Below are 13,669 nucleotides of genomic sequence, written 5' to 3' on the forward strand. Positions count from 1 at the left end.
TGCCACTTGGATATACTTCTAAAAATCTGGAACTGCTAAACCCAGTCACTGCATGGAATGAGGACCAGTTGGTAAAGAAGTCTGGTTTTTAACCTTGTTTTCTATTTTGTCTTACTGTAGAAGAGCATAAAACTTCAGAAACATTAATAGGTCATTCACAATCTTAGGAACTTCATTTCCAGTTCCTAAGAGAGTATATAAAAAAATTACTATAAGGTGTCACAGCCATGGTTACTAATGCTGGTACAGATATTTTTTTGTTAATTCCCACCCCCCCCCCCCCCCCCCCAATGAACTAAACAAAAAATTTGGCAACTTTTTACTACTTGCAGTAAATTGTAAATTCCTGCAGAAACAAAGCAAAGCTTAGCTATGTCATCCATAACCGTGACCCATGTCTTACTTTATATTCCCACTCAGCTCCACAGAACTAAACTTAAGTGTGCTCCAAATCAGTTGGACAAATTGAGGAGAGACAATTCAAGGAAAGTCCTGAGAACAAATAGTGGTCCTGAGAACAAAAAATCTTTGAGAACAAATGAAAAAAAAATTATCTATGGTGGTATCAGATGCATCAATGCATCAGCATTGATGAAATGTCTATGTGAAAAACAGGGAAAATGGCTTAGAAAAGTAGGGGAAAAAAAGAGTTTTCACCCTGCATGCGTGTGGCAAGGTGGTCTGATACTGAGAAAAAAAACCCATTCAAGTCTTAGTATGAGAAGACTGCTTTCATTAATGTAGGAAACACTGTAATTTAAATCTTACCAGTTAGGAGAGAACTTAGGGATGAGTATGAAGCTTCTGATATTGCTCAAAGCAGCTCTCTGCCTGGGCTGATTGATTATTAGGGAACATCTTGCTTCCAGATTGTTGAAATCCATTGAGCAGATAATAGAGAAAATTGGATTTATACCTCAGGCTTTTGTTTCTTAGATGCAGAAGGACAAAACTCTGAGCAGTAATGCGGTAGAACACTTTTACTGTGAATAGTGTAGGTCCTCACATTTTCAGTCTGCACTTGATCATCCTAAGGAATGACCTTTGAATTCCTTCAGCATAGAATTTTTAAGCTACATTATCTCAAAGATAGTAGAAGAATTTGCAAAAACTAAAGAGTCTTGTTGCGTAGTTTGTAATCTATCTGTATTTTAAGCATTAGTCAGAACTTCTTTATTTGGTATAGAAACTTTATTACTGTCATGGTTTAAGCCCAGCCAGCAATCAGGCACCACCCAGCCTCTCTCAGTGGGTGCAAATTAGAAGGGTAAAAGCCAGAAAACCTGTGGGTTGAGATGATGACAGTTGATAGGAAAAGCAAAAGCCATGCACACAAGCAAAGCAAAACAAGGAATTCATTCAGTGCTTCCCATGGGCAGGCAGATGTTCAGCCATCTCCAAGGAAGCATCACATATAACAGTTACTTGGGAACACAAATGACAACACTCCATATGTGCCCCCCTGCCTTTATATCATAGAGCACGATGTCACATGGTCTGGAATAGCCATGGGTCAGTTTGGGTCACCTGTTCTGGCTGTGTCCCCTCCTAACCTCCCACGCATCCCCAAATTCCTTGCCATTGTGGCAGTGCAGAAAGCAGAAAAGGCCTTGGCTCTGTGTGAGCCTTGCTCAGCAATAACAAAAACATTTCTCCATTATCAACCTTGTGTTCAGCACAAATCCAAAACAGCCCCATACCAGCCACTATTAAGGAAATAAGCCCAGCACAATTACCAAAGGAAATATGTTTGAACAAATGAACTTGCTGACACTAGAAAGGAATGCTTTTCAAAACACTGGCAATGTAAGGGTAAACATAGTAAAATAAATGTAAGTGTACAAGTTGAAATGCCTTTAAATAAATGTGATCCACATCCTAATTTCTAAATCATATGCCAAGATCTTCGAGCCCAAAATTATCTGGTTGGCTTAATGAACTCAAACAGAAAACATTATGTTATAATCTTTGAACAGCACAAGTCTTGCTGTTCTTTATTAAGAATATTATTTATTTATTTCTGTTTTTTATTAAATTGAAATAGCTTATATCAGCAAACCAGAGATGGTTGCAGCATGGGATGGGTGGCCTCTCTTGTACCATGTAACTTAGTTCAGTTATTCTTTGGTGCAGTAAGAATATCCCATTCCACTTCATGCTTGAGGTGATTCTCCTGAATATTGGTTTTAATGTCAGCACTAACACTTGCAAAGACATCTCCAAATACTATATTAAGAGTAGCAGGTACTCTTTAATTTCCATACAGTTCTCCTTCTAGCCTGTTCATTCCTTTATCCATTAGAGGCTGTTTCTCTTGTTGCAGGTCTCCTGAAGAAGAATTTCAGAATCATGTGTTAATACCACTCTAAAAATGAAAACGAGGCTTAAGGTTGCCTATACTAACTGTTCCACAAGCAGCAAACACATAGTATCTAAGGTTTTCAAAAGTGATCTTTGTTCTAACTGTTGGAAAAAATAGTAATAGATGGGTATGAACTTTTTTTTAAAAAAGGTCAGATTTCATGGACAGTACCATTTATGAAGTCGAGTAGTCTTCACAATCCCGTTAGTCTGCAGATGTAATGAAATTGATCTGCTCTATTCACTATACACAGACTTATTGTTTTGGGCAAGAAGAGAGCTACTGACTGATGGGCACTTTGTTAGTGGTTGGAAGGAACAAGCTGATATAACTGGAATAAATGTCATACATAGAACAGACTGCTGAGAGGGTCAAGAATGATGACACGTACAGGAACACTGATCATTTTGTTATATAAATACATGCAGTTTTAGAAGTGCAAGAGGCAGTTTATAAAAAGTCTTACCCATGTTTTCCTCCAGTTTTGCATCATCTTGTCGTGTTCACTGATGGCACTTCTCCAGGTATCAAATTCTTTGGTCCATGCATCCTGACCAGTACTGTCTGAGAATGGAAATTGGATGATTGCATAACCATATAAAGGCAGAAGTCAGTACCTGATCAGATTCAGCACTGCCTGTCCTGCAGGAAAGTGGCTAGAAGGAACCTCCATCCTGTCTTTTATTTTGCTCTACACCCTTTCAATGTTATTTGGCAGTAAGTTCTGTTGAAATGGTTATGTATCTTACACTGTGCAGCTAAATAACTAGCCTCCAGAGTAAAAACAGCTTTACTATCATTACCTGTGATTTGAGATCTAGAAGATAGGACCTAAAAATTAGTTCAAACCCATCTAACAAGACAGGAATGCTCCAGATAGATCATAAGCCTGGGGAGAAGACTGACATGTTGGAGAGGACCAATTAACAGATGGACAGGTGACATGATGGACATGTCCAGTTAGTATTCCTCATTTTTCAGTAATCATGGGATCACAAAATCAATCAGGTAAAGACCTCTGAGATCACTGAATCTAACCTATGATCAAATACTACCTTGTCAAACAGACCATGGCACCCAGCACCACATCCAGTCTTTCCTTAAACATCTCCAGGGACACTGACTCCACAACTTCTCTGGGCAGCCCATTCCAATATTTATTCTTTCTGTGAAGAAATTCCTCCTAATGTCCAGCCTAAACCTCCTCTGGCACAGCTTAAGTCTGTGTTCACTTGTCTTGGGAGAAGAGGCTGACCCCCACCCTGCCGCACCCTCTTGTCAGGTGACTATAGAGTGACAGGGTCTCCCCTGAGCCTCCTTTTCTTCCAGGCTAAATACCCCCAGCTCACTCAGCCATTACTCATAGGACTTGTGCTCCAGACCCTTCACCAGCCTTTGCTGCCCTTCTCTGGACATGCTCCAAGCATTTCAGCCTCACACTCCATCATCGTCCTAAACTGAGGAGCCCAGAACTGGACAAAGAACTCAAGGTGTGATCTCACCAGTGCCAGTACAGGGGGACAATTGCTGCCACTGTCCTGCTGGACACACTATTCCTGATCTAGGCCAGGATGCCCTTGGCCTTCTTGGCCACCTGGGCACAGTTGGCTCATGTTCAGCTGCTGTCACCAGCACCCCCAGGTCCCTTTCTGCCTGGGCACTGTCCACCCACTCTGACCCCAGCCTGCAGTGCTGCTGCTAGAGGTTGTTGTGGCGAAAGTGTGGCCACAATGCTGGGACTTGGTCCAAAACCCAGCACTTGGTCTTGCTGAACCTCCTATTTCTGGATATGGCCAATCAATCCAGCCTGTCCAGGTCCCTCTGCAGAGCCTTCCAACCCTCTAACAGGTCAACACTTCCCACCAACTTGGTCTCCTCTGCAAATTTGCTGATGGTGGACTCAATCCCCTCATTCAGATCATCAGTGAAGATTTTAATTAAAGAGTACAGGCCCCAGCACAGACCCCTGAGGAACACCACTGGTGACTGGCTGCCAGCTGGGTGCAGCACCATTCACCACCACTCTCTGGGCTCAGCCATCCAGCCAGTTCCTAACCCAGCAAAGAGTGCTCCTGTCCAAGCCCTGGGCTGCCAGCTTATCCAGGGGTGTGCTGTGGGAGACAGTGTCAAAGGCCTTGCTGAAGTCCAGGTAGACAACATCCACAGCCTTTCCCACATCCACCAGGTGGGTCACCTAGTCATAAAAGCAGACTAGGCTGGTCAAACACAACCTACCCCTCCTAAAACTGTGCTGGTTGGGTCTGATCCTTCAGCCATATGTAGATGCCACATAATTTTAATCAAGAGTTGCTTATATTTCCTTGCAATTGTAATTTAAGGAGGGGTATGTTACTGCATCTTGGTCTATTTGCCAGTTTTTCAGAATGTAATCATGCAGTTTTAAAAATCCAGTGTAGTGAGGGTTTCTCTTTCCCATCTGATTTCCTTATGTCCTTATGAATTAAGAATTTTTCTACATTACCCTGCAAAATTCCATCACAGTATTTATTTTTAGCTCTGTATTACTCATTTGATTTTCAGGTTTTTTAAATTATCAGGTTTTGGTTCGACTTCTAGATCATAAGTGCTAATTTAATGAGTCTGTTGAGGGAGGGGGAGAGGAAGGAGTTTTTATGGCTCTAAAATGTTTTCATAAACGAAGTGCAGACTAGTACAGTAGGCAAGTTACCATCTTTAGGTGTGCATGTTTTATGGGTGACTGTTACAGAGCTTTACCCATATCAGGGTCAGGGAAACACAGCATACACTTGAAACAAGTCTACCTTCATCTTCCACTGTGATCAGCACTTTTGATGTTGCGTTCCCAGCTTTTGAGATGAATGAACATCTGTATTCTGTGTTTTCTGATACTGAATCTTTCACCCAGCTGAGAACATGTACTCTGCCATCCAGCAGCATGTGAGATTGCTCCGTGATGCATGCCTTCATTTTTTGTCTGTTTTTCTTCCAGACAAAGTAGGAGTTATCTGGACCTGTAAAAATACCAGGTTATTCTGTAAGAAAACAGAAGATGAGTCTTTGAAAAGAAAACAAACCCCATCACGTCACGATTAGGCTTAAAAAGATAAATGGCTGATTGAAATGTTTCTTATGTTTCTTCAGCTGAAATTCAGGGTACCAAAAACCTGGGATAAAGAGTAGCTAGCACTGGAAATTTAGGTTCAAGCCAAAGTTGTAGGTTTGTATTGAATTCTGTATGGATTCTCACAATGAGGAACTTAGCACACACAGTAAGAGCCAATGATGAATGAACACCAGCACCATCTGCCTATGCAAACTCCTGTAGCACTAGGACACATTGCCTACTGCTGCCCAAACTGGGTCCTGGTACAAAGCTGAAACCACCTGAGACATGCCTTGCAGAATCTGAAAAAAAGGCCAGGAGGGGAAAACTCAGTGCGCCAAAGATGCTGGAACTAGTAATGAAAGAAGTAGAATTGGAAAAAGCACAGAACCAGCAGTCACAGCAGGCACTTAAGCAAGACAGAACTTGAAAGAAGCTTGGATCAACAACAAAGAGCAATTTAATATTTTAGCCTTGTTACTATTATTTGTCTTAACCTGCAAGGGCAACATTTGAATAAATCAGAGATTGACAGTAGCCTGAAGGACAGAACAGCTGTTCCCAGAAAACTAGCTAGCAAGGTTGGCTGAAGTGCACTTGGCAGCATTAGAACCTTTTCATTTAAAATACAGACATCTGGGCCAAGCTGAGAACTCTATAATTCTGATGTTTAAAACATGAGTATTTCTCCCTCTGGGCCTAGGATCCAGACTAGCCTTTGCAAGAGAAGATAGAAGAGAAATTTGGGGTAAAAAGAAAATCAACTATTGTTGCAAATGTCTTGACAGAACCTACTACAGCTTTTACTGTAAGCACTTCATATTGCAAGTTGATGTGGCATTTTTTTCCTAGAAAAATACAATTCTATCATTAAGTTTTAGATAATTATGCAGAAAAAAATCCAACTATTTTTTACATTTGTGTACATATTACATATTTGTACATAGTAGATGTTTTTATGTTGTGTATTGTATTTAATTCTTAACTCCTAAGTTTTATTTCCAAATCTCTCACAAATATGGGCACATAAATTAGCAGTAAGGGTAAGGGTGAGTGATATAAAGCATTGCAGAGTTTCTCTGAGGTAAGTGGCACAGCCTGAACAGCTGACTGCAACTCTAACCAAGCAGAAAGGGCAAGCATACACTGAACTAAAAAACAGCTGGTCTAGTACATGCTCTTTTTTTTTAAAAAGGTATTTTATGGATGATTGCACTCATTCTACTGTTATCAGCAGATAGGTGACATGTCACTAAGTTCATGGGAAGTCTGGAATGAGGGATAAATTACTTCAGTAACCTAAAGCTGAAGTTGGAATTTGGACACATGGGAGGAACAGTAACTGCAAGCACAGCAAAAAAAAATCAAAATCCCTAAGTGCCGTTTTAGAGTCATGCAAGGAAGTGGCACATTTAGTAGAGGATACTTCTCTAAAATACTTCAGATGTACTAGTCACACCAGAGAACCTGCTCTGTTTTCCAGTGCTGAAGATCCCAATTGTGCTGGAAATCTGCCAGAATTTCAGCTTACATCCACATTTCATTAAGAGACTAAAATGCAGCAATTTCCTCATACATGAAATATTGCAAGCTCTGTTGGTTCCGATTAGACCCTTTACTCCGATTAGACAATTTTACTCTTCTGTTGTTTTTCTGTGCAGTCAGAAGCACTAGAAATCCCAAGATACACACTCATCCCCACTTACACTGGTTGACAGCAAAATCTAGGTGCAAGCAGTACTCAGAGTTTTCCTGATCCTGTTTCAGTGCAGCTTGTTTCCAATTTTCAGCCAATTACCTTCTCTATTTTGATTTTTCAGGATGGATCAATAGAAAAAATTACACTGTGAAACAGTTTCATCTGCAAAAATTTTCAATCACATTTGTTAAATGCAAATTTTCTACAACTCTATGGTGAGAAATTAAGGCTCAGATGTAATGGTTAGAGAAGTATTTTTTGAAGATAAAGGAAAATAATAGAAACAAATACTCTCCTCTTTTTATTACTGTCACTATAATACAAATTAATTACATGTCTAGTGCAAGCTTTAAAGTACAATTTTCTGACCTGATATACTTACTTTGCCATCCATGTTACGAATGCTTGCAAAATTTTAAAAAAATTAAATTTTATTAAAACATAATAATCAAGCAGAGAATTAAACAGCACATCAAGCTAGTTACATAAGTCACTGTCTAACCAGCCATGAAATGTATTTCAAACAACTAACTTCAAAAACATTGCTTCAATAAACTACACTAATTACATGCGATTAAATAAAGTCAGCTTCACCTGACTGAAACCTGACTGAAGGTGAAAACCACCTTCATAATTTTAGAAGGGGAATTAACAGTTATCAAATAAAAACACAAGAAGCTTTGTGGCATTATCCGAATTTTCCTTGGATAAGCCCTTCAAAATTTCCAGTATCTGTGGAATTGGTTGCTTCTTTCCCACATAGATTTAATTTTCTCTGTTTTCTGTAGTTTTGAATGAAATGATAATGCCCAGGTAGTAATGGCCAGAGTTCCTGCCAGCAGAATGGGTTCTCTGACCTACGTCAAATCAGACTGGGCTACGAAACCCATGTATTTAATAGCCAGGCTGAGTTTTTCCTCAATATTTTCCATGAGACAAAAAGTTCAACCACCACTGTTAGCAAAGAAACTCAAACCACTGCAACTCCTTGCAATCTTCTACCTACTGTGCGACTGCACTCACTGGGTTATTGCTGTAAATTTGACCTACTGTTAAAAGAAGTAAGTAAATAAAATCAGACTTAAAGAACTGAAGTATACAGCTACAGATTCAGAGCAGCATGGGGATGTGTCCTGCTAAGCTGGACCAATTCAAGCATTTGCCATATTTGCATCACATCCTGATAGACATATGGTTTTCATGACAGTTTGGAGACACTAATTTAAAAGGAGCAGATTATGGATTAAGCACAGCTCAGTGACGTAACGCAGGGGGAGCAAGAGGGAGCAACAGCCGAACTGGCTCCTTGTGCCAAGGCCTGCCATCTGCAGAGAGCTGTGGAGACATTTCCAAAGCAGCCCAGTGAAGCTGCGCTGTAAAACCTGAGCAGTGATGGTTCAGCACAGAGTCTCCCTCATTCCTAAGCCAGTTCTTGAAGGGTAGCATTTGAATAAGGCTCCCTATACTCATAGAAACACTTCAAAGACAGGGGAGTTGGTACAAAAGCAGGACCCATCAGAAAACCTACACCCCAGCTAATAACTTCAAGTTGACAGCAAAATTAAAATCCAGTGAAGATAAAGGACAGGTATCCCAAAGAGAAATTCTGCTAGGGTAACGAAAAGTCTTTTACAAAAATTCCTATAACCTAGACAAGGAACTGCTACCAGAGGCAATCCACATGGATAGGAAGTTCAGGTTTACAAAAAAAAAACCTCCCTCGTATAACCCAACACACACCAAAACCTCTTTCAAAGCTCACCATGTGCATCAGATTATGAATGGCATCTGGATTTAGTGCTTGTTATCAAGCTTGTGGCTTTGCTGAATGCTACTGAAGCAAACATCCCAGATTTCTGAAAACCACTATCATACAGGAAGCGCTCATCTGGAGCAGGGATTAACTTTTTAAAAGGCACTATAATCTGCATGCAGGAAGGCTTTTTTTTTTAAATTAACATCAAAGTTAGCCCAAGAAGAGGTTAGTCAATCATTAATATGAAACATTACCACCAGCACTACTCAGTGTGTGAATGAAAGACGGCTGGTCACCGTTTCTTGAGTTGTAGGAGTCTGAGTCATTGCTAATACCAAAATAATAAATCAGTATGAAATGAAGCCATCAGAGAGTAGTTGATTGGAAGGGGGGGGGGGGGGGGGGGGGAGAGGGGGAGAGGGCAGAAATCTTTAAATTGAGACAAGCATTTCTGAAAGTAGTGTGCAACTTACATAGCCTATACACCCTATATCTGGGGTGCATATTTTTTTGTAGTTTTGTTGGTTGGTGTCTGATTCTTGAAGTAGGGCAATTCATTCTAGAAGACAAGCTTGATAGCAGTGGGAAAAAAGTCCCTTTAAAAAGCCAAGAAAACAGACCTCTCTGAAATGCCAAAGATTATTAACTTCCAATACCAGGTATTTCACACTGAAGTATTCATGATGTCCTTCAGACACCTGATGCTTCATTAAATTATCCATCCCTTTGTGTAACATCACCACCACAAGCTGATGCAGCCTTATTATGGCAGATGAAAAGCAAGAAGTGCTTCTTACAAAACGTGAACCATGTAAGAGCTGGAAGCAGCACTAGTCACTAGTGGTGATGCACAGCACACGTAGGTGCAATCAGGACATGGCATCCACCTTCTCAGAGTGGAATTTAAAAGCAGGTTGAGAAAATGGCTGACTGACCCATTAGATAAAAATTCAACTGGTAACTGTTCATGTATTTATTCAGATGCTCTCTGAGGATGTCCAGAAAAAGGTTTGGCAATTGGAACCTAGATAATTGTCTGAGGGGAAAAAAAACCCCAACTGATTAAGCACTAGTAACCTAGAACCAGGGACTATTTAAAAAAAAAAAAAAAAAAAAAAAAAAAAAAAAAAAAAAAAAAAAAAAAAATTAGATCCACTTTAACAGTATCATGGAATTAACTGCATTGGTAAAGACCTTTGAGACCCTCAAGTCCAACATATAACCTAACACCACCTTATCACTAGAGCTCAGCAGTAAGTTCTGCATCCAGTCATTCGTTAAAACACTTCAAGGGATGGTGACTCCACCACCTCCCTGGGCAGCTCATTCCAATGCCCACACACAGTTACTATGAACAACTTTTTCCAGATGTCCAGTTTAAACTTCCCTAGCACTTTGTGTTTGCCTAATTACTTTGGCCATCCTATTCAGCTAAAAAGGCTATTATGTTAAGTTTTAAAAGAAATTGAAGAAAATTGAAAAACACAGTTTTAGAAGTAACATGCTCTCCAAAAATCACTCCCGTTCTCTTGCCAAGTAGATCTAGCAGGAAGAGAACTGAGATAAAAATGAGATTTTCATCTCCACTGTGGGGATAATGCACACAATAATGCTGAGACAGTTCTGGTAGCAGTTTCTGCTGAAATAGTTAAAAAAAGATGACAGCTTTGGTCTAAATTAGTACTCAGCTTATCAACCACCACACCAACAGATTATTAATTACAAGTCTACAGGCTGTAGCTCTCATGGGGAAGAAAAACAAGTCTGTGGGTAGTCAGGCTGTAATCCTGGCTGGAAGGGGGTAACAAGATGTTCTGAGGAAAACTGTAAAATTGTGGGTATGGTCTAAATTCCAATACCAGTGCAAACCCATCACATCTCACTACGCAGGGCTGGGAAATACAGCTGCTCAATCATGGCCAGGGTGTAGCAGTTATTACCAGTGTACTGCTTCAAGCTGAGAAATTACTGAATCAAGAATTCCAGATTAGCAAGGAGAAAAAGTTGAAATATTTATGCTGAATTGCAAAAAAAGAAAGGCTACACTGTGAGATTGAGTAAACTTTTGTGAACAAATGGTACAGAGAAGAAAATACACAGCTAAGGGAATCCCTCTCCCTCCTGAGAGATGACATCCCAAAAGGCATTTGGGTCTCAAAGACCACAATGTGAAGCAAGCTTCTCCTTTTATACACACCTAGTCACACTACAAAAGCTGATACGGATTCTGCTCCCTTGCAGTCTCCCAAAATTGTGTACATTAAATTCAAATGCAGAATACTGCCCATTTTGTGACCCAGGCAGTTCCTCAGCCCATGCAGCACCCAATCCCCAAGCCAGCTGAAGAGCTGAACTAAACAGCAAAGCTGCTGCTTCACAGAGGTACTCCTGCACAGAGGTGCCAGCTCTTCTCCTTGGCCTCAACAGAGTTTTTGACAAGTTGCTCTCTCAAAAAGGTGGCTTATTCAAACTGTGTAAGGATAACAGCAGAAAACTCTGAAAACCATGCAATGGCTTCATTTCCCCAAGCCCTCTACTGACACGAGCTGCATGCAGCCTGTAAGACTTAGTGGTAACTGTACAAAACACTGACTGGTGTGCACAGGACACACTGCAGCACAAGTGCAGCTTCAAGGGTTTTACACAGACTACAACAGCAGTAATCGCTGCAGGCTACAGCTGCTAGCCCTTAGTGGACTCAATCTCCCAAGGTATTTTAGGGTCTTTATGCTTTAAACATTTATAAAACTACCAAAAGCCACACAAGATGTTTCCCAACTGCACCTTATTATTCATTCCACAGGAAAAACCTGTACAAGTGCAGTCAGCTGCACACTGTGAAATGTAGGAAAATGATAGATCAACAAAATCTTCTGAGGAAAAACAACAAGACACTTTTGGTTCTACTCTTCCTTGCTCTCTCCTTTTTAATTTTATGCCTGATGCTTTTTAATTTGCCTTGTGATTGAAATATTTTTACACTGAATTTATTGTAGTCTTTACTGGAGAACTAATACAAAATTGAAACAAAATAAAACCAACCAACCACAACAACAACAACAAAAAGGCAACCAAACAAAAACAAAAAAACCCACAACAGCAACAAAAGCCTGAAAAGGCATTCTTGGTGCATACCTTCATACCTTTCCACATATGTTTTAGCTTGACCACAGCCTCTACACATAGAACTGCACAGTGAATGAAATTTCTCCAGAAATGTTTCAAAATCTACTGCTGATGCCAGAACTTACGAATGCATCATCCATGTCACAATCTTAATAAAATAATTTTCAATTTTATTGCCCAAGTCACTATGAAGGAAGCCGTAAGAGCTCAGGTAACAGCAACACTTACAAAGGTGTTAAATGCTGTTGGTTTTGCATGCTGACTTAGCTATGAGGGTCTCAGCAGGCCCCATGTCTGAATAAAGAAATGCCAGCACTACAGTAAGAGAATTACACTCCTAAGGTATCACAATCTAAAGTAATAAGGGTATCTTTAATGTCTGTGAGTTTTATGTAAAATAGATCTGCAATATTTACCAAATTTTATAAAATTTCCAAGACTGTTGTATACTAAAAACAATCTTGATTTTTCAACTTGTCTTCTAGATGCATTCCAAATAACAATAAACAGGTGGAATGTCAGAGATCTGCACACAGAAAAGGTTTTGTAGTACCATGGTGCTGTTAAGCAATGTTTAGTCAGTGAAAAATTAATTTAAAAAAATGGTACAAAACCACAAAATTATGAATTAACAGAGATAACTCTTACAGCTATGAGATAACTGTATCCAAAGACAATGCAATTAAGTCAAAGCATGTGTGATAAAACACCAAAGGTCTGTAAAGAAGACAATTCATAAAGTGAGATATGAAACTGTTTAACAAAGTGTAAACTTACCATTCCCACAAAAAGGTAAAACAACCATTTATTAAGCATACATATTAAAGTAATAGATATAGCTTCTGGAAAGCATTGCTGTGTAAATCTCAAAATATACTGCATAAAAATTTGAAAATTTTATAAAGTTTACAAATATTTGTGCGGTGGATTGATTTATCCTGGAAGATGCAGAGCTTTTCCTTTCAAGGCTACCAGTTAAATCATTATCATGTTTCAAAAAGTCAAACTGTATCTGTTTATAGCCATAATTAAGAACCACTTAAAGCTTCAACTGGTTATAAAGCATAAGTGTATGAAAAACTGCTATTTGATATTTCTCTTCTTGTAAGAACAGAAAAGTAACAACCCAAGTAAAGTCCATTATAAGATACCGACATACTGTAATTGAAATGCTGTCATTTGTCATTCTGGACAAACATTTGTCCAGCACAAAGAACGTTCCTAGGCAGGCTCATTCTGCTCTGGAAGCTGCACATCTTCGTGCCTCTCCTGACTGAGCTCTACACCAAACTAGGCCACCCCAGGGCACCATGACTGATGCAATCATGCAAATGATGCAAAAACACCTCACCCAAGAATGAATTACTCATTGCCATGGTTAAGGCAGTCTCTGACGGGCGACTTCCTCCTCTAGGACGAAAAAAGAAAAAAATCAGGTGCAGCTGGGTGTATGGGCTTTTGAGCCCTTCTGCTGAGACCTGCAATGCACCAGCACTTGGTGACACAGCACAGGCAGCCCTCAGCCACCTGGACAAGCCTGGGGCTGTTTTCTTTCAGACTCCCTCTGCAGGTGCTTTGTCAAGAGTCTTAAGTCGGTCTGCAGCAGTCCTCCTGAAGTGCAGTGCACTGCATTGTGTATTT

At 39.9% G+C, this 13,669-nt stretch overlaps 1 protein-coding gene across 2 annotated transcripts in view; it reads right to left on the reverse strand.

Moving 5' to 3' along the window:
- Positions 1–290: 290 nt before the first annotated feature.
- Positions 291–13,669, reverse strand: part of SEMA4D (semaphorin 4D) — a 99,592-nt gene continuing 86,213 nt past the window's right edge. For both annotated transcript variants that reach the window (XM_083883109.1, XM_083883110.1), the window contains 3 exons: positions 5,146–5,355; positions 2,829–2,926; positions 291–2,328 (listed from right to left, as the gene is read on the reverse strand). In XM_083883109.1, coding sequence (XP_083739235.1) covers positions 2,299–2,328; positions 2,829–2,926; positions 5,146–5,355 — 338 coding nt within the window. In that variant the 3' untranslated portion in view covers positions 291–2,298. The remainder of the gene's footprint in view (positions 2,329–2,828; positions 2,927–5,145; positions 5,356–13,669) is intronic.

Source organism: Zosterops lateralis (genome assembly GCF_965231275.1).
Source record: "Zosterops lateralis genome assembly, chromosome: Z".
Taxonomy (NCBI): domain Eukaryota; kingdom Metazoa; phylum Chordata; class Aves; order Passeriformes; family Zosteropidae; genus Zosterops; species Zosterops lateralis.